Below are 22,334 nucleotides of genomic sequence, written 5' to 3'. Positions count from 1 at the left end.
GTTTCCATGTTGACAAGTAGTTTTGTTATGCAGGGATTAAAGACAAACCACAATCTTATTTGTGATGCCATGAATTATAAAGCAGGAATTGCAGTTAAAAATCTAAATGAGATCGTATGTGATTGTGGTCCTTCCAGCAGTATGTGCCAAAACTTACTATCCAAAGAAATCTAATCTTAGATGTGATGGGGGAGGATATATTTTTCCCCTTGCTCATCTGAGAGGTAATATGTGATTGGAAATATGTTGTGTTATTCTTTCATTAGTCCACTCTGACATACACTTTAACATACATATATAACATATCCGTTTAACTTTTAAACTCCAAATCAGCATAAAATTCAAGTTTTGAACTATAAGAATGTGTTCTGAGAGATATATCTTAAATGCATATAAAATTTTCCTCAATGTCTGCAGATGCTTTTGCTTGTGTGTTTTTGTAGTCTTCTCCTGAAGCTGCCCTTCTTGCTAGTAGAAATAGTAAAAAAAAAAAAAGCAAACAAACATTATCAACTCTTCCAATCTGAACACAGAATGAATATATGGAATGCCGCTGACCAGTACAACCTAAGTCATTATTCAAAGTGCCTAGTACTGATTTTCATCATGAGTGCTGCAGCAGAGTTCTGCTAAGAGGGCACAGCTGCCTTGCTCCCCCCCCCCCTTCCCCCTCGTTGGTCGATGGGACACACCTGCATTTTTCATGCATAATTCATTAGTAGGGGTCACGGTTGGAGATCAAAGACGCCGTCAGCGTGTGATGTATGACAAGATCTGTGGGTCACTGTCATTAGGCATGCATACCGCACATTCCTACGGTTATGTCATATATAATGTGACCGTGCATCACAAAACCGACAAAAAGTCGCACGCACTGATTTTGTGTTAGGACTGAAAATAGGTGAAATGGGTCAACCTAGCCAATCTAGAATTTTTCATATTTCTGAAAGAGCAAGTCTTTTTCTGCATTGTACTAAAGTTTAGGATCATATAACGAACAGGAACTTGTTGTTTTTAGCAGTTTTTCTTGAACACTTTTTGGTGCAATAGTGTGATTAGGTGTTTCTCATCGAGTCCTCTTTTCATTTCTTAAAAACCCTGTCCATACTCAACTTTCAACTCCAATAACTTTGGAAAGAATGATGCTACTGCATTGAAAGTTGGCATTAATCATGGACAGAATGTGTTGATAAAGCACGCTCAATTTCAGCTTTCTCTGATAATCCCATCATTGTTGTTGCTCCGGTGGTTAACATCCTGTTTTTTGTTCATTCATCGCACAGCTAGCGTGGCTGGGTAAAGATTAAGCACTTGAATAGACCCTTTACTTCAGAGCCTCTTTTCTCAGTTCTTTCTTTCCACTATTTGGATTGATTAGGAGAGTCTGCTCTTTCAGAATCTACCCTTAACTAAAAATCCATGACTGGCGACTTTTTGTTGATTTTGTGATGCAGGGTCACATATGATGTCATAATATCTGAATCTCTCTCTCCCTCTCTTTATGTAGTGAGATATTTGTGATCCGTCATTTGTGTATAATGGTCCACACCTTTTACATTCAAGCTTGACTAGTACTACATAGATTTGGAATTTGGAGGATACAGTAGATATATCTTTACAGTGCTAATCATTTTAAAAAATGAGTGTTCCCCTAAATTTCATTATTATGTAACAACTGGAAGTTGATGATAAATGTGTGTTATACAGCATCTCTCCATCCACGTGTAGTACAAAGCCTGTGTGCTACATTCTACTATGCAGTATGTAGCAGGTGGTTTAGATATCTTCACATAGATGCATAGATAATTGGTGAACAGAATGATGTGTACCAAGGACTTGTGTAAAATATAATGCATCATAGGAAGCAAAGGATATGATTGACTTTACATGCTGTTCAGTTTAATTTTTCAGTGTTACATTGCAGCAAGGTTAATTATGGGAACACAGCATATCAGTATGATTATCTTATGATGTGTGATGGATATTCTTAAATTTTCTGACAAAATATTCCCTCTCATACCCTGGTTTAGAATTCATGGACAGATGCATCACCTTTATTTGACATACAGGGTATTTGTATCCAGAGAGCAAATTCCAATTTCTATAGATATATTCATGGACAGATTACCATCGATCTATCATGGTAAAAGATGTATGCATGATCTGATTGTCTGCATGTTTTATTCATTACAGAGCAAAAGAACCGGCTGTCACAAGGAGCCTTGAGGGCCTTACAGAGTCTGGCCACCAGCCTGCAGCTGACCACCGTGCTTGCTGCTTGGGATAGAGGTCAGTAGCCCCTGGGAAAAGGTCATGTACAGGAGAGGCTGTGTAGAGGGAGGCTAAGGTTATTGAAATTAAGGAGTAAGCTACAGACTATACAGTATGTCCCCCCCCCAAAAAAAAAAAATAAATAAATAAATAAATAAATAAATAATAAATAAATAAATAAAAAAAATAAATAAAAAAAATAAATAAATAAATAGATAGGGCCTAAATGTATTTTTAAAAAAAAATAATAATGATAATTACAACCAGGTTTTCGCATTAAAAACTTCCAGTATGATTAAACTGTCTGAATGCTCTTTCAGGGTCTCAAAGTATAACATCTTAGCTATATTTTGCAGAAAACTCCATTCAATTTGGTGAAGTAGTCACAGAGAAATGTGGATCTTTGTAAAGCATGTCATGTGTCTGATTCTTCCAAATTTAGCACTTGGATGCTCTTGGAATTACATAATGTGTGAGCATAATGGACAGAACTTGGAGGGAAGGGATTCCTGACATGCTCTACGAAATTCCTTGATTCTCTTTGACCACTAAAGCAAATCAGATGGGGTTTTCTGTAAGATGTGGGTAATAAGTTATAGTTTCATACCCTGAAATTGCATTTGGATTGATTTAATACTATTTCTAAAGTTACCTGTGCGGAGGGTCCCATTGTAATTTTTTTTTTTTTTTTTTTTTTACATACGGTATAAGACTTTGCTGATTCTGTCCAGCACTGATGATAATGATGTTGTTGACAGTGAAGATGACAGTGACGATGATGATGACAATAATGGTTTTTGCTAATGTAAATGACTAATTAAGAAGATCAAAACAATGGTGAGACTGATGATAACACTAATCAGGTGGTCATGATCCTGTAATGGATGACAATAATTGATGGTAAGGTAATCAAGTGGTAATGATGATGTTGATTAGACTTTGGCCAAGCATTGTCCTGGTCGTGTCAGGACTTGAAAGGTCATGTGACTGAGAGGCATGATGGGAAGGTACTGAGTCAGGAATGCCTGTAGAGGGCTTCAGCAATCATGGTCTCCTTCTCAAGATGATGTAAACTGTGTATTTCCATTCTGCAGGGACCCTACACATCTAAAAGAAGGAATCTGTGGTGGGTTTGGATGATGTATTCCTGGAAATGTAATTATGTGCAGTTGGCACCAAGCTTTCACTTCTTATGCACAGGAAGATCTAAATTGGTTTCAGCAGGTAGAGATTTGCCCGGGAATCTCTTCAAAATCTGCCTTTTTTTTTTCTTTTTCTTTTGCTCTCTCTCCACCGCCCCCCCCCCCCCCCCCCATGCACACATGATACACACGATCCCAAGAGAAAAGGGAAAGCAAAACCAGTAGAATGGCTGTGAGCAGAATTAGATTAGCTTCCGTGGCCTACAACGCACTAGAGATGGACATGTGAAAAGATACAGAGTCCAACATAAAGACTTATACACAGACTGGCTTCCTCTGCCCATCTCTACCCATAATGCATTGCAATTCATAGAGTGACTTATTTGATAATGTCATAATTGAATTTTGTAGGTGTGTCCAATGATACCATCTTGTACATCGCACACATGTATGTCTGACATGCTTACAATGATTGTCACGACCTGAGAAAGTTTGATAGCAGATTTCATGCAATGTTTTGGATGTTACGTACATGTGTATTGTGATGTATGTTCTTCCTCCCAGCTGCTAAATTTATACGATATGAATCTGAGTCAATTTCTGTGTTTATTATCACTCCCAGGGTGCATTTCAAAGGGTGAGCCCAATCTTGAACAAGTACATGTATTGAAAGGACTAGCTCTTTAATTTTTCTCTTTATTTTTCAAATATCATTGCAACATCTAAAGAGCCATTGCCTTCATTTCATGCAACAATATCAAAGAAGTGTACGTTCAAGCCTTGACTGTTATCAGTATTTGAATGGTACTATTTTGTAATGGTGTATACAGTGTATACAAGTGTAATATATCCTCAGTGGAGTTTTGGGGGTGTGTCTTATCAATGGACTGATCACATCTCTCATGCTGAGATATCCGTTTTACAAACACTGGGTCTTTTTCGTGGTCTTTCAAATAAAGATAAATTTGACTTTGATTATCTCATACTGGCACCTTGAGATAGAGCCCTCTGTTCTAATCTACCAGAAATGCGGTCTTCCTAGCAGATGCAGTGTACCTTCCTCAAGTGTGTGGTATATTGCAATGAAGCAGAAACAGCCTCACTGCATCTAGATATATGTGGGCAGGGTGGTTTAGGATGGGATGGGATGGGATGAAATGTACCGTACCAGGGTTAGACTCCACATCCATCATTCTTTGTTATCACTTTGACCCCCTTTTCCCACCCCCTCCCCCCCCCCAAAAAAAAAAAAGAATAAAGACAAACCATTAGATTATGCATGTTAAGCAGGGGAATCGAGCTGCTGTCAAAGATACATGTATGTATTTTTTCAGTTCATCCAAGAGAAGAAAATATGATTTCAAGATGAAAGGAGTTGTTTCTTTTTCTGAATCACAATTTAGTATGCATTATATTTACCATTTTCCCAGTCAAACCAACCTTTTCTTTGTATTCAGAATATATGTTGAATGTACATCAGTATTTTTGTTTGCCTTGCCGTATAGATTTCTTTACCAATTTCTCATTCATTAAAAGGTTATGAGGAAAATAAAAAAGAAAAGATAACTCACAAATGTGTAGTCCTCATCGGTATGTTACATCATTTTGAATGTCTTCTCTCCATATTCTCTTCATCTCTGACCCTTCCATGCTCCTCCTCCTCCTCTTCCTCCTCATCCATGTTGTCCTTTCCCTTTCCTTCCCCCTCTTCCTCCCCCTCCTCTTCCCCCTTTTCCTCCTCCTCCTCCTCCTCCTCTTCCCCCCTTCCTCTTCCTCCTCCTCCTCCGCTTGCTCTTTTTCCTCACTCTCCTCTTCCTCTACTTCTTCATCCTCCTCCACCACTTCTTCTTCCTCCTCCTCTTCCTCCTCCTTCCCTTCATCCTCTTCCTCCTCTTCCTCTTTCTCATTATCATCTTCCTCCTCTATCACTTCTTCCTCCTCCTCTTCCTCTTCCTGTTTGTCATCTTCTTCCTCCTCCTCCTCCTCCTCATCCCTCCATCACTCTGCCATGATGCCACCAGGTATGTGCGAGGTTCTGGCCTCCATGCGTACTGACAAGTGTCTCCTGTCCCACCTTGGCCCAGGCCAGATGGAGAGTAAGACGTGTTTGCTCTTCCAACAGTGCATCATACCTCTCCTCAGCTTTCTCAAGGCCATTGAACAGCACTCTGGCCCCGTGGGCCCTGGGCACCCAAAAGGTAAGAGTTTCTCCGTCTGTAGTCCTAATCCTCAACTGCCATGTCACCCTCAAAGATCATTCTGCTGGAAGCTCCCTGAAAGCAGAAACATCCCTTCATGTCTTGAAAAAGAATCTCATAAAAATCTCTCTAAACACACAAATGGCTCCCTAATTGTGTGTGTGTGTGTGTGTGTTGTTTTTTTTTAACCTCCGTGATTTGAAGTTTGAATATTGGCAGCCTTGCCTTACTCATCTACCCCAGACTTTATAGAATAATAATGATGATTATAAATCATTTGTTGGGGGCAGAAAATTATTGTGCTACAAAAGTGCAAGAATGCTACTTTGAAGTAGACATCCTAAACAATTTAAATACTAGTAGATAAATGCCAAAGGAATATTAAATCCATTCAACATATCAATCTACTATAGGCCTACTAATTTGCGCGACGGAATAGATAACTAAAAAAAAACAACCTTTCTACAATAAAAAAAAAAAAATCTTAAACACATATGAGTGTGGGGAAAAAAAGGTAGGAGGCCTTATGAATAGTCTGAAATCTACGAGGGGCAGGTGCCTGATCTTCCTGCCCCATTGACCCCCAGTTTGTATACCCATCAGTGTGGGGATACGTCGGGGTGGGAAGGCTGGCCCGCCTTGGATGTACAGTATTAGAGAATGCCTGTAACGAATTCTCGCTATCGCCAACGACGTAAAAAACTCCTGCGCACCCTGAAGAGCTCTGTCAAAGGTGCACTGTGGGATTCCTCGGTCCCTTGTTCGCTTCCGGTTGCATCACGCGAGTCGCAGTTCCCATACGATTCAATGGAGTTCTTTGTCTGCTTTTCCGTTGTTAGCCCTTTTTTTCTTGGCTATAGTTCAGCTTAAAAGAGTTGAAAGTTTCTAAGCTTTAATGATTTGCGGTCACTAGAGTTATGGTTCACTACTGCAAGGCTTCAATGTGCTGGTCACATGATGGAAAGCGAAGAAATCTTCAACAAAAAATACCTCTTTATAAAGACAGAGCGTGATGTAAGTGCATGTGCAGCCAAAACCGGGGCAAGTTTGTCCCATGAGCTATCCCATAATGCATCTAAAACGCTGCTCTGCGCACGGCACCTACGTATTGGCGATACCCTCAATTGTGTGTACAGCTTTATCACTGATCTCTATGTAAGTACACACACAGCTAAAGGATCTCGACTGGGATTAACTGTTACCAATGAAGTATATGCTTCAATACACGTATTTGCTAATACATTGCTGATGTGCACTATTATGGTTTTGGAATGCACTCTGTTTGGCAGCGCATGAAGATCAATTCAATCGGACCACCCATGTTTCCCCACATTACCAGGGCCCTGTTTTATGAAGAGTTATAATTGATTATACAGTTGATTTCTGTCATAGTCTGTGTGGTAAGGAAATGTATAATTGATTATATCTTTTGATAAAACGGGGCCCAGGGCCCTGTTTTATGAAGAGTTGTAATTGATTATATAGTTGATTTCTGTCATAAGTCTATGGCAGCCTGTGTGGTAAGGAAATTTATAATCGATTTTATCTTTTGATAAAACGGGGCCCAGGGCCCTGTTTTATGAAGAGTTATAATTGATTATACAGTTGATTTCTATCATAAGTCAATGGCAGCCTGTGTGGTAAGGAAATTATAGTTGATTATATCTTTTGATAAAACGGGGCCCAGGACCCTGTTTTATGAAGAGTTAAAATTGATTGTATAGTTGATTTCTATCATAAGTCTATGGCAGCCTGTGTGGTAACAAAATTTATAATCGATTCTATCTTTTGATAAAACGGGGCCCTGGTCTCTAAAGGAAATTGCCCATAGGGCAATCCCAGCAGGCTCATTACTCACAAGGGCTCTGGTAGTACAGGCCTCGACCTATTAACCTACCAAGACCACCATGGGTGTGCACCCCACACCATAACAAATTAGAGCAAAATAAATGCATGGCTACATTTTTATCTACATCTTAATCAACCAAGCATGTATACACAAACCTTGATAGTATCCTAATTGAATAAATCATGCACATCATCTTTTCCTTTTACACTGTATTTGTTGTTTTCTCGTATATTAGACGGCAAATATAAATAATTCCATATTATAATGAAAATGTTATCCATTTTGATTGGAAAGTGCATATTGACTGAAATTTCCTGATATCCAGTAGTAATTTATTCCATAATCTAGGGGCTGCACAAAGAAAAGGTCACTGAGCATTACTTTTTAATGTGATTGGATACCATTCTCTCATCAACACGAACATTGTCATATATATACATGAGCCATGATACAAGAAAAAGGCCCTTAGCACTGTCGCACACAAATGCCATAAAACGGCGCAGAAGTTTGACAAAGCAGTACATGCAATAAAGATCAGCTAGCTAGCTGATTGCACATTGGCGCATCAAAAAGTGGCAGGATTTGGACAAAACATGCTTTCTTAAATGTCATAATTGGAGCATTTAGGAGTGGAATTTCAGAAAACGGTTTGAATATATCTAAATATGTCAGAGTTCATTCTGCAATGTGGTGAAAGCTCATTTTTGGTATTTTATGCTCTAAGGGCCCTTTTCTCGCTCCGTGGCTCATAAGTTTTGCATCTCTATCCCACTGTTGCTGCGAGATAGAGTACGTGTATATACATCGTAAGTTTGTATGGCTTTATGATGCAGATTTTTGGTTTACATTCTACAGGATATGATTTCACTTATTACCACTTTCACAGCCTATTCAGCCGACAAAAATTGCAGCTTTATGGTAGCAGCTCATCAATTACCAATCAGATGTGATTTAAAAAAAAATTATCTTCATATCTGTAATTTTTCTCATATATCTCTGCCTTTTTGTTTTTTCCACATCCTGTGGAATAGATAGAGCCAAGTAGAGAGTTGTTTTCTCAAGGTTGTTTGGGATGATTGTGTTTTATTTTGTTCAGTAAATGCGATTTAATATTTTCACAACTGGCATCATTGATAGAATTCTTGAAAATTTACATACTTTTTGCTGCATCAATCAGCAGATGAGGTGATAAAAAAGTTCAGGTATTCACAGCGCTCAGAATGCCTTCTAGCAATTGCTGTTATTTTTAGGTCTGAAAATCCTATGCCTATGCAAGCATGAAACTACATAATGTAAATGTTTTGCCACTGTGGGTTTTGTTTGTTTTGTTTTTTTGTCATTTGGGCTCAAAGTGAGTGAAGTGAAGAAGACTGTATATTTCAAACTTCAACAACTCTCATCTGGGGTTCATCACACTTTGCATACGCCTTCTTGTAACGATAAGTTATGTCTTTGTGAGATTGGGAAAGGCACGCAACAGATTACAGATGACTAGACTAATGTCCGGGCATGACGTGTAGCGTTGCATAATTCAAGACTTAATGGAAGGCATGAAATCATTTCATATTCAAGACCACCTTAGGTAGCAGGTAGATGTGCTCGGCGTAGGCTCTGTAAAGTTCAGTGATTACATTAAACTGCCAAGTTGTTGCTGGTAGTTAGTGCCATAGGTGTGTGACTTGAATGTTAAGTATTGCCCATTATAAGTATTCATAACATTTGCTGTGTGAGCAGTTGTCATAAAAAAAATGTTTCATTTTTTTTTTTTTAATAGCATAAACACCCTAAGATGTTTGAAAAGTCAGCAATTGTGGCCAAATTGCAAGTAGTTCCAGGATAAAGATAGACGTGAAGTGTGTCTTTTGCTTTAACGTACAGTCACATTAAGCCGCCACGGCTGATAAGTCGCCATACATTCACATCTAACGTGGATCGCGCCGCTATCAGAAATCAGCTCGCGCGACGGATTTTCTTCACCCTCAAAATGTATTCGTAATTCACCTTTTTCCTCCGTAAAAACACAAATAATTGTAATCAAAATATATTTTCCCATATTTATGTAAAAAGTGACAAAACCATTTTTAATGCAAGGATGTTTTTGATTTAGAATGGATTTTAGGTGGCAGATCAAGGAAGGTGTTCAAACGCGGTGACGGAAAATAAATCCTACATTGAAGTGTGTGTATAACACACACGCTAATAATGTGTGGCAGGCTATGGGTGGCGACCTAATGCAGTGCCTCTTGTTGATTCGCCAATGCGGAAGTGCGCTAGGAATTACACACAAATGGCGACTTAGCGGTAATTGACGTTAGATACAATTATTGTTTCAGTGTATTCTCAGCATGAACCTTTTTGTCTCTCCTTTATGGGAGCTGTAGAGTATCATGTCTTGAAGTTCTCTGACTGAAATGGAATCTAGCAATAACCTCTTATAATTGTTTTTGTTTTTCTAACATGAAGTCATATTATATTTCTGTTTATTCGCCTCAGAAAAGTTTTTCATCGGTGGGAAGTACATCGTAATTACAATCCTTGTTTTATTTTGACAGTCGGGCTTTGTAGATGCCAGTGTGATGTCATACTCTGGATCCATCCTGCTATCTACTTTCTTATCTGTTATTTAGATATTAGATGCCAATTTAATACTCAGTGCCAAATCATCATAATTTCTTTTTTTTCAATCATTGCCAACTATCATCACAGTGAACAAGAGCACACACATTGCTGAGAACTACTGTAAGTTAAGCAGTTACATTTTAACTATATTAACCCCTTCCTCTTTATGAAACATACAATTTAATTACCAGTATGTGCTTTCCCCATACCCTAGACGGTATCCTGTATTGGATTAAATCCATCCCCTCCACTTACTTCAAATGGAAACTGTCGTGGGTATGTCTGGGCGATTTTGTGTGTGACACCCTCATCCCCAGAGATATGAGTGTAAAATGTGTAACCAGTATTAGTCTGGGTGAGAGGTTGTCAAGTCCTATCATGGCCATCAGTATCTTAGTAGATGACTTATGGCAGACTTGGTGTATCATCCCTCGAGATGGGGGAAGGAGTGGAGACTTGTTTCATAAACTCATTTGCCAGTAATTGTTGCAGTCTTCTTAATTAGTTTTTAGAAGATGGAAGTGGGCGTATAATGGCACAGCTCTGCTAGCGGAGATGTGTTCGTAGCCACCTAGGAAACGTGTGAAATGAAGCTGATGTGAAGATGGGCAAACAGGTTGGAAAATTAATGGATGAATCAATCAAGAAGCAGTACAAAGTGGAAGGAAAGAAAAATGTCTGAAAAATGATTTTTAAAAATGGACAGCAGAGAAGGGAATCATTACATAGAAGCTGTGGCAGTTGGGGAAAGAAAAGAAGGATAAAAAAAAATCTATGATAGACCTCATTAAGTTTTGTAATACTGTACTGAAATAAAAATCTGCAAGTGAGGAAATAAAAAGAGAAGGGGTTATTGGTGGTGGAAGGAGAAGAGAAAGAGATGAGATTATGAAGGTGTCAGTACCTGTTTGGTAGAGTGTGTGCAAGGGAGGGAGTGTTATCACTTTAATAGTACTTGTATTCATGGGAGATGATGCTTTGGGGATACTAGCGAGTCACATCCTTCCTCTTTTTGAGTCTCCTGTCCCCCCCCCCCCTTTTCCCCCATCTCAAACTAGGTCTCTGAGCTGCATACCATCAGCTTGTATCCCCTGCCGTGTAGCCTCCACCACTTCGTCTGTGCACAGACACGGAAGATAGTGTGCGTGTATCACAGCAAACAAGACCCGTGACATTTAGAAATGCTTGAAAGAGGATAGGGTTGTTCCCCTCCCCCTCCCCCTCCCCCTCCCCCACTCCCGAGCACATCATTAAATGGGCAGGCGCAGTGGAGGTATTTTGAGGCATCATTATTCATTAGCTGAGGTCCCCAGTCATTCCCCCTGTGGCTCCAATATCAAGATTCTCCTCCGTTAGACTTATTTTCTCCTGTCATTTCTCTCTCCTTTTGTCTTCCCTCCTCCTCTCTTCTGTGCATGGATAGCAGATGAATATATTCTGGGAATACTGGATTTAGGTCTTCGTCCTCATTTCTTAGATTCTGCCGCATGCTCTGTGTGTCTGTGCCATAAATAATGTACACCTGTAGCGGTCAAGGAAAAAAATTAGAAAAAGGAATGGCTGCGTCCATAAGGTTAGAGGCAGCATTGTATGTAAAAATCACTCATCTCTCTTGGATGTAAGAACAAATTTCTTATTATGAACACTGTTTTCCCAAATTTTATTACTGCACATATCTATTGCAGGAAAGGTAATGATACTGTTTTCCACCAGAAATGTGCCTTTTCATGCCTGAGAATAATGCGATGCTTTACCACATTGGCACCCCGGAGTAACCTGTACTGTGTACTGAGAGAAAAATTGTGATTTCTGATGTGGATGAGTAGGTGTATATCCATGCATGCTCCATATTCATGCTTGATAAACATAGAAATTAGTAAAGTATGCATCCATGCATGCATTGTGAAATTATGATGTGCACAATATGTACTGTGTAGCATGGAAGCATTGGTAACCGGTACTGAAAGCAAATTTTCAGTGGAAATTTTGTCAGATATTCAACTACAATCTGCATCAAAGCAGTGACAAGAATGCATGCTTTCATGTGGGAACAAGATAGCAGGTCTCTGCCATTTTTTTAATGTTTTCAGTATAAATCAATGTATTTTGTAATTTATGTTTAGGTCAGTGGCAATAATATAGTGTAAGAAAGTAGTCTTGAACCAGTCAGATGAAGTTGAGCCCTGTGTTTCCTCCACAGTTCAAATTCTTCCTATCACATGAACGTAGTATTCATGGTATGCAAGAGGAAGAATTGCCCACATTTCATGTCATGTCATGACGCCGTAAAGCTTGGTTGTCTACAATGACACTTGCTTCGTGTATGTAATAGAAAACCCAGTGTAATCCCTACACTTTGAGAATACAATCCATCCAAGTGCAATGACATTGTGTGGATTTCTTGGCCATTCAGTTCTTTCAGTCTGTGATGCAGAGAAACTGGGCACCTGAAGAGACTAAAGAGACAATGATACTCAAGTTTTGTCCTCCCACACAAGAGGATTACTTCTCTTCCGTCTTGCTCCTTCTGTGTCTTATTTTCAGGGGGTTAAGTGTCTCTTGGCTTCATTTGATTTTCATGACAAACTGCTATATTGTCACATTAGACTGGAAACTTGTCACTTCATCAGATCTGACGTGTCCCTCTGGTCAAATCTTTATGCGCCGCAGTGTAAATCCCCCGTGTGTCTCATTCTGAGACTGCAACACAGGCATGCTTTGGGAAAACTTTCTGTTTTTCAAATCCATGTTACTTTTTATAAGTTTTTGTTATGTTGGACATTCAATGAGCAAAGTTGTAGGGAAAATCCCAAGCTTTGCTATGATGTTCAGTGAATGACTAATTTGTGATTACTTTTCTTTCAAAATGACCAGTGGCTGCATTATTGTACAGGCTGACTTTTGCTCATAAAACAATGACAAAAATGACAAAAAAAATTTTTTAAAAAATCCAGTAGGGAACATCGTTTGATATTCACTCGCCATACAATGCAGGCTACAATGAGAGGAACAGAATCAGGAATAAAGCTTTCATTATATGGTGGCATCTGGCAATAATTTATCTATCAGTTTGGGCAGGATTGTGCGTTTAAGCAAAATATGCGAATTTGGCATGCAGCCGACTGAGTCGGGCGTGAGAACATGACACATTAAGAGTTAAATGTATGTACATGTATGGCTCCAGTGTAAATAATCTTTTATAGTCTAAGAATGTCCAAAAACTACTGTATGAGCAATATTTTTAGCGAGTCTAATTTTTCATGAATCGAGACTTCCCGACAATTAGGCAAGTGCTTAAATTTGCAATTGTGGAGTACAGTACTGAACAGAAAAAAAAAAATGTATGCCTGCACGTCACATTGAAGTTGGGATGAGAGTTGATATTTTCGCATGTTTTTTGAATTCGCTAATAGCACCGACATGCAAAATTCATGAAAATAAAAACCTCGCGAAATATATTCAGTGTATACAGAGATGTTAACTGACTGGAATAGGAAAAAGGTATACATGTCAATGAGGTTGTCACGTTTTAAGTCAAAGTATCTCAATGGCCACTTTTTCTATCTACTATGAAAGACCTAGTTGGACTAAAAAAAGGAACTGGTGTGAGATATGAACCCTTCTGCAGTATCAGTTCAGGTCAGACTCAACTTGTAGTCTGCAGATATTCTGTCAGGCATGGTAACAAAACTGTCAGAGAGAGGACGAGATACTGTATACGCCATATATTTAGCGAGTCTAAATTTTCGCGAATTGGATTTTTCCCGATAATTCTGCGAGTGGTTAAATTTGCGACCATGAAGCCGTGTACCGAATGGAGAAATGTAGACGAGTACGTCATATTCATAGCATGATCAGAGTCGATATTTTCGCGTGTCTTTGTGAATAGCACCTGACTTGCGAAATTTGCGAAAATAAAAGCCTTGCAAATATTCAGCGTATACAGTCACTGTAGCTGATACAGGTTAACATTGCTATTTTATGTAGTTCATAAATCATATCCCGTCTGTCTACTGTATATTGCCATTCTTCTTTTTCTTCGTCTTCTTTTGATGTGAAACTAGTTCACTGTGTGACTTTTGAGAAGCGTTCTAAACCTTAATTGCAAGATTGAAAGCAAAAGGAAGATGATTTGTTCTAACATGAAAAAATGATTTATATCTTATTTGAAATCGTGATCCATGTCTCTCCTCTTTGTTGTATTATTTGTGACCTATGGATGAGTCCCAGTACTACTGTATCAATACATTACTGTGTCAATTTCATTTAAGTGTGTCCTGATGCCAACCGTTGCTGAAATACTGTGGAACCTGTATATAAAATATTGCCACAAATGCTAAGATAATAGGCGTTTTTACTATTTACAGTCACAGTGCAAATCATAAGGAATGGAGAGAATTGATGCGGCTAAATGCTTCCTGTTGTGCCAAGACTTTGAGCTGCTGGTCTGGATCTGTTCATGACATATAAGACTGTACGCATTCTGTTAGCGGTTTGCATTATGAAAAAAATGCATCCATTCTGTGAATAATGCCTGCAGAGAATTCTGAGTCCTAATTTTGGCCTTTTAAAGGACCGGTAATTATATGCACGGTGGTCTTGGGTACCACCCATTGTTGTGTATCATTTTTAGAGCGATGTGCGGCACCAGATGACAGCTTATCAACATCTGACTGAGGAGATTACGAAGCTAGCTCTCTACAAATGTCAACAGCTCGGAGAGGGGGACAAGTCAAATTGAAGTAAAGTGACTCCAGAGGTGGCAAACACTTTCCCAATACTGTCCAAATTTCAATCTAATGAGGGGGAAAAAAGATGCGGGTTTTAGATATCAGTTTGTGGAGAAGTGTTTTCCAGGATGGCATATGGTGTTACACTGATTATAATAGTGGTGAGAGGCAGTGTGCAATGTAGATGTTCTGTGTAGTGAGATTCTCTGTCTAGACTGTTTAGGGTCCATTGGACGAGTAGAATCAAAATGAAATGACAAACACAGGCTGAGGATGATTTCCTTTGAGGTGTACAAGTCGTCGGCTGAGAATGAGAAGGGCGTTAAGTTGCCACTAAACCCATAGTGTTCAATTCAACTTAACGCCCTTCTCATTCTCAGCCGATGAAGTTTGCTTGTAGATATCTGTTAGACTTCTGCATAGTAACCTGAGGGCAAGGTTTCCATCTTATCAAAATGTTGATTCAAAGTGTTTCCTTGTCAATTCTTGCTCATGTGCATTATTCCAGTAGAGGCTATCTCTACCAATTAAATGTGAAGGAAAAATGCAGTTTTCAAGATGTGTACTTCTGTGGTATGTTAAATGTGCATAGTCCAGGTAGTGTAGAGGGCGCTGTTGATGATACTGCCGATCACCGTTAGCATTGATACGAAGATTAGCGAAATTGAGCTGTCATCAAGAGTAAATTGCGTAGGTGTTGCTAAGTAACGTTGCCTTCGTTGTCTTCTCTGCGCATCGCGCAGTCTGTAGTAATGCCAGGGTGCGTGCATATGTGCTTGTTATTATGACATCACAAAAGAAGTTTGCTAAAGCGGTCACCCCCTTCAGCCGAATCATGAGCCGAACTGTGATCGGACCACTGACTACAGTGAATCGGACTTCTTCGGACTCGGGGAAGTGGGCCACAGCGTAAGCGCTAAAGAGGAGTCGATAGCGTAGGTCTCTATAGGAAACTTGTGCCATGCGCCCGCGCACGCATTTGACTAAAACACCAGGACCATGCACCTTTAAATGTATTGAAACTTTTGATATTATCGTAGTTCTGTTTTGTTACCTGACCCATGACCAAAGTTGAGCCAGCGTGACTGTATGTTTTCATCCGTAATTTGCATACTAACAACTCTCAGGATTAATAGATATCATTTGAAAGTCAGGCAAAGAAGCTGAAATGGGAATGCAGTGGTATGAATTGTTTTAAAGTAGGATGGGGTTTGAAGCATTTGTGATATTAAGGAATAATATAAAATTACCATTTTTTGAAAATGTGTCATCACTCATTCAACTGAATTTGGATAAGTATGAAGCTTTGATAGTAACATTTGTATTAATGTCTCTTTCTGATCTGACATGCTTGTAATCAATAGTGAATAGAAAGATAATGTTTTGAACTTTGTTGTCAAACGTTATATGTATGTTTCATCCTGTAACTTCGCATAGCTGCATTTTCCTTTGCACTGGTGGATGTTGACGTACATGTATCTCTAATCCATTTTGTGATTTTGCTTTTCAATGAGAGCCATGACAGTTGTAAGAAACTTTGCAAATGCGTGCAAAAAAAAAAAAAAATTACATGCATGGCTGTCACGCACGTATACATCCATGAAAAGAAAGGAAGTGCTCATTGGTTACATTGTATGAATTCTGGTTGCAAAAATGGCCCTTTTTCTGTAATGCAGTCTTGTGCATCTTGTAATGTTCTGCCAGAGGAAGTTGCAATGTACACATTGTACGTTGCAGTCAGTGAATGTGCTGGAACGCATTGAATGCATAATGATGGTGTGTGCACATGCCACAGTGTGTGTTCTAAATGACTATACGATTTCAGAGTGTCAGAATGTATGACTAGTCTCTCACGACGGTAAACTACCCTCAGAATGAGATTATGAGGGCGCTCTAATTTGCTGCCTACGTGATCGTCATTTTGTCCCACTACTTCTGTGACACTTGCCTTCCAGTCAAATCTAGCTGTCCAATTTATTATCTCTCCTTTTTTTTTCCGGGCGGAGTCCAGCTACCTCTCCTCCGGGCACCTTCTCGGCAGACGCCCTTATTCACCCGAGTCTTATTAACAATGATCAGAAGATTGCCCTTTACCCAGACAGCTAAGATAGGCATCTCTGGTCTATAACAGTCTACCAGATGTGGGTTACTCCCTTTGTGCATTCACGGGAAGTATCTCCTAAAATCTGCCCCTGCTTTTCCTCCCTCATGCATTTCTTCCCGTCTCCCTGTTATGCATAGGAAATGGAGTGGCAGCCTAAGAGTGCTTTTGCGATGCCTTCTTGTGACAGGGACTGAGGACTTAAGATACATTTCAGGAATGTATTTCTGCTGAAAAATAGAATTGAGTGTCTTACTATTCCTTCCTATTTTTGTCTTCCTTCACTCTGTATTTGCAAATTACTTTCAAGCAGGAGAAAAAAAAAATCAAGAGGAAAAAATCCCACCCTGTGATTGCTCCCAGTTTGGTCCTGTATAATGAAGAGTTGCCATCCACTTTGCTCTTGTGAAGTAGACATTTTGACTTCAAATTACTGTAGATGTCAGTCTTGCCATAAGTGGTAACTCTTCATCTCGTTCTACCCTTGTCGATCTTTAGTCATGACTGTCAAATGTTCAATCATAGGGGTGGGGAGTGGGGTGGCAGGAAATGAATAGCAGTCATATTCTTTCTTTGACAGCAAATATTTGAACTCATTGCTATGTGTTAACGAAGGTAAAAGAAAATACAGTGCTAGACTTTCTAGTCAACGCCATGTTCTTCTCTGTGCTGTCACAGCGAGAATACATCATTTGAGATCTGAAACAAGTATACCGCAGAGTCCCACTCCACTAGTATTAATGTCTGAAGATTCTGCACTGTGACTCTTGTGTTTCATATGACTGCCAACATCTCTCTCCTCTCATTATGGTTTGCCAGACTCAAGAATAGCTGAGTCTATTTCTGGATCCCTGATGATAGATTTGCATGCCATAATCGAGATGTGATCTTGAAAAAAAAATGGATTGGGTGCCCACCTGTTCCATAAAATAGCAATGTAATCTAAGATATATAAATATAATTTCTTAACTCTTCCAGAGCCAATTAGTTTAACCCGTTGAGGACTGACTGTTTTTGCTATAGCACACATTTCCCATAGACCTGCCTGAGTATTCTCGGGACTCATGTTCATTGGGTTAAATGCCAATCCGTGACGCTCAGACGTTAAAAGACATGCAGTCACAGCATATCTCTGTGGTTTTTGGAGTATGATATCTTATTCCATATTCCAGGATGAGAAAATCCAATACAGAATTGAGGCCAGTCATAATTGATTTGTTAAGTGCCAATCCATAATAGATTAATCCTCATTGACTGTGGAAATACCACAGTAGTTCTCATAATGGAGGAGTTTTACATTGACCTTGGAAACAAACAAAGATGACATTTAAGACAGATCTCATGTTTGCTGTCCAGAGATAATATATTTCATTCTCAATGCCATCCTCCATTACCATGGCAACTCCACTTGTGAGTTAGAGAAGACGTGAAAGGCTGCATCTATTTGTGAAAAAATAAACAGATCTATGCTGATTGTTCATATTATCCAGAGGAAAGCTGTTATTTGCAATCTTTGTGTGGTGAATTTGTGAGCATGGCAGCATTTATTAATGATTTCAAGAAAAAGAAAGTCCCACATGTACTGTAAAAGGAGATTTCTGTTGTAATGTTAAAGAATGAACAACAAAGATTTCATTTAAGATTGTCCTCATAATCATACTGGTGAATTTTGTGTTTATTCATTCTATATGTCCTTCAAATCCAATTTGATGTCGTAATTCTCTCTCGTTTTATAATAAATCACGAAAGAGTTGCACAGCTCCCTGTAGTTGCTTGAAAAACACAAAAACAAAAATGTATTTCTCCAGACAAGTTAATAGCTGAGAGAAAAACACCAACCCAGTGTAAAAGATTGGATTTTTATAACAAAAACATTTTTATCAAATTATGATAAATGCCAAGGACATCTACTACTGTTGAAAGTATTTTCTTTTTCAAACCAACTTCCTGCAGCATTCTGAGTGTAACCACACTTGTAAAGGAAAATTCTCAAGATACTTTTGGCTGTGTTGTGATCTTTATAGGTTTCAGCCAACGGTTTCTGTGTGTTATCTTGATAGACCTATGTTTTCCTCATAATGTACACACAAAGATGTGAAATGCATTTTTAAGTACCGTACTATAAGTAAATTTGTTTATATTGTCATTTAGACATGTACAGATATACAAGATTATTATCCATACAGAGGATTTTTAGAGCCCAAATACAAGTGTTATTTTGTCGACGCACCTCATAACCTCCAACCCACTTAAAAAGTTTGATGAACTCGACCAATATTTTTTGCCGAGGCGACCAATATTTAAAATATTGGACGGCAAGAGGGGGATTCCCCAAAGCTTTTATAAACTGCACCGTGTTTGGTTGAGATATATACGAGATGACCTGAAATAAGAAGTAAAAACGTCTGTGATTGGTCAATCACGAATTAACTAGAATATCGTTTCTTCTAAAATTCTGTGTTTATACAAATAAATTTCATATATCAATTAGTTGAAATTGTTTTTCACACAATTTTTCAAAATATCACTTTCATAACAGGAAGTTAAATTTAGGTTTGATGAAAACAAGTTGCATTTTTTTTTGTGCATGCAGGCGCAAGGCGACGATTGATCTGCAGCTCTGCATGCTCAGCGCTACTGCTAGATAGCCCCTGCGCGATATAATGTAGCCGGCCGCCGCCGCTGCGCTTGCATTTGCATGCGCGATATGCATATTACAGTTACTGTACATGTACGTACGTGTGTACAAGTACGTTACATACAGCACAGTAGGACTAGAGCCTAGTTGTGGTAGTAGTAGCCTAATTCGATCTTTCACGATCTACGGTAGATGTGACGTGAATTGTTTCTCAGATCTCGGATACTAATACATCTAATTCTGGTCTAAATTAGCTAGATCTCGGTCTAACAGTAACATGACGGCTACCTTGGATACATAGATCACTGTTTTATCAGAGACTGAAGTGGATTAACTTGCACTGAAGAGTGTACATGTACCATACCCCATGTCAGGATCACTACACAGTAGGAACAGCACTCGGAGTCGGAGACAGAAAGGGTAGGCCAAAGTGAAAACATTCTTTGCTAAAATCCTCTGTAGGATAATAATGATGATAATGAATGTCCTATTTTCGATTAATACAAGGAAATATTGGACTCGCTAAGCAAAATATTGGACTCGTCTTCGACTCGTCCAATATTTGTGCATAGCTCGTCCAATATTTCCTTGTATCAATCTCAAGGCCATCCAATATTATATAAGTATGTGCCTTTGCAATAAGTAAAGACGTCACATGGGATAGAGTGGAACGGAGATAAATGGTCAGGGTAAATCCATTAGCATAGTGATCAATTGTATGCCGATGTGAGGCGTGTGCTTGTCTCTTGCTAGGCTCACAAACTGTGATATTCAATGTGAGGAGGAAATTGTGCCGAGTAGCCCTACTACTGTGCATTCTGCCGAAAGGGGTGACATGAGGCGTTTGTGCTCCTTTTCGCTTGTTTGCATTGGATCAGGCAGCACCCTGAAGCGCTGAGAGCAAGCCAGCCGCAAACTGGATGTCTTCCGTGCTGAAATTGGATATTCTTTGTCTGTTCACGCTGAGTGAGCAATGAATGACCTTGGAAGAGCTTTAACCTTGGTGATATATTGGAATTGATGAGAATCATTTATAGGTGGTAATGACTGATGAATCCTCCTTACCACTGAGATGATTCATTAAAAAAAAACAAAAACGAAGAAGCAATCGCCTAATATCTTCAATTGGTTATAATGCAAGTTACATGTAACTGCATGATTGTAAGATGCATTGTGTTCAGGGCTGTTTCATAGAAGATCAAAGTCATTTTGAAAGCTTGTTCATTTACATGCACTGCTTACTGATTATCATTCATAGAACATGTAATGTGGACTGTTGTCACTTCGGTGGGTTTTCTTAAAGAATCATGATAGCATGATCAGAGGAGAGCCCTACATGCTAGATTTTACATTCAAATTTTGAAATCTCAGACATTCTAAATTTGCCTTTTTTTTATTCTGATGTAAAAGTCAGATGGATATCATTGAGTTTTTTGATAGATTTCTCATAACCTTTCCTTTTAGATTACAGAGAAAGTAAATGCATGTAACATTTTTTTTTTCATTCTGAAATGTCATATGAGGAGATAATTCTACTTTAAAAGATATTCATTTGTAGCTGCTTACACTACTAATTATCATGGTGTATGTGTACACAAACCTGTAGTTGTCCTATTGACCAAGAATGTCACCGTCTACAGGTTAGACTCATTTTCATATGCATGTTTGCAATTTCCCCCTAATAAGATTAATGATTGTTAACACATTCGGCCTTGTCTCCCCCGGCAACTTGACGTCACTGTGTCACACGGTAATGCTGGGTGACTTTTAGATGAACACTGGCCCCAATTTGTCCAATAATGAGGATGACAATTAGCTTCCTCTAGCATCAAAATCAATTCATTGGGAAGAGGTGCACAGCATCAATTCATATCTCTAAATCGTACACAGGTCGACCTCACAGTGTCGTAGTCCTGATTGAGACCGGAAATGGGAATGAAACATGACAAAACAAAATGAAAACAAAATCAGACGTGCATTTGTGCAAAATACAGAGCGAGAGAGAGAGGGAGATTACGAGAGAAGATGATGGGAGTAAAATGAATCCAGTGAGTTGCAGAGAGTGGCAAGTGTAATTTTTGACCTTGCAGCACACATAACAAGAAGACAATGACCTAATGGGAGTTTATTAGTTTAGGTCAAATGTTGAAAGGAGGGGTTCTTCACCTCATTATGAAAATGCTCAAAATTGGATGTTCCTACACCACGGAAATGAGTGATAGAAATGTTGACCTCCGGGAAGATCATTTCTGACAGAAGGCCCTTAAAGTTAACGGTCCATTTAAAGTACAGTGACCTATTCCATATTCAGTGCAGGACGTAGGAAAGGAGCTTTACAGCTCTAATAGCGATTCCTAGGGAAGTATTATCAAATCATCCTCAGATTTTACAAACATCAGTTTACTCTTGTAGTAATTTACAATGTTAGCACCACTTCTGACCATTTTATTGAAAAGTTTTTGTACGGTATTCAAGCACTTTTTCATGTAGCTTGTAAGTTGAAAAGGGGGAAATACTGCAGTAAACCACAAGATATGATTCTATAAAATAGACAAAGCCCTGTTTAGACTTCATTCTATACTGCTATTCAAAAGCTTCAGATTTAGATTTCAGAGAAAGCAGAAGCCTAAAGATCAACCAGGTTTCCATTTGGTCAATAGCTGCACTGTAGTATTGTTAATATTTCCTAATACAAAAGTTGTAGGTGTTGAAATAGAGGATCCAGCAATGTTAAACATTTTGCATATCAGCCATTTATGGAAAGTCATCCCTCAGGTGTCCTCTTG

General features: G+C 38.9%; 1 protein-coding gene across 1 annotated transcript in view; it reads left to right on the top strand.

The window, feature by feature from the left end:
* LOC139724340 (uncharacterized) overlaps nucleotides 1-22,334 on the top strand; it is a 90,047-nt gene that overhangs the window by 29,889 nt on the left and 37,824 nt on the right. Inside the window, exons 3-4 of the mRNA XM_071635491.1 lie at nucleotides 2,194-2,289; nucleotides 5,435-5,611. Of these exons, the coding sequence (XP_071491592.1) occupies nucleotides 2,194-2,289; nucleotides 5,435-5,611 (273 nt within the window). The remainder of the gene's footprint in view (nucleotides 1-2,193; nucleotides 2,290-5,434; nucleotides 5,612-22,334) is intronic.

This window comes from Diadema antillarum, unplaced genomic scaffold (genome assembly GCF_040938485.1).
Source record: "Diadema antillarum isolate AM-2024a unplaced genomic scaffold, OU_Dant_1.0 scf00000211, whole genome shotgun sequence".
NCBI lineage: Eukaryota > Metazoa > Echinodermata > Echinoidea > Diadematoida > Diadematidae > Diadema > Diadema antillarum.
Note: the sequence above shows the minus strand (reverse complement) of the source record. Positions and strands in the feature narration are given on the sequence as shown.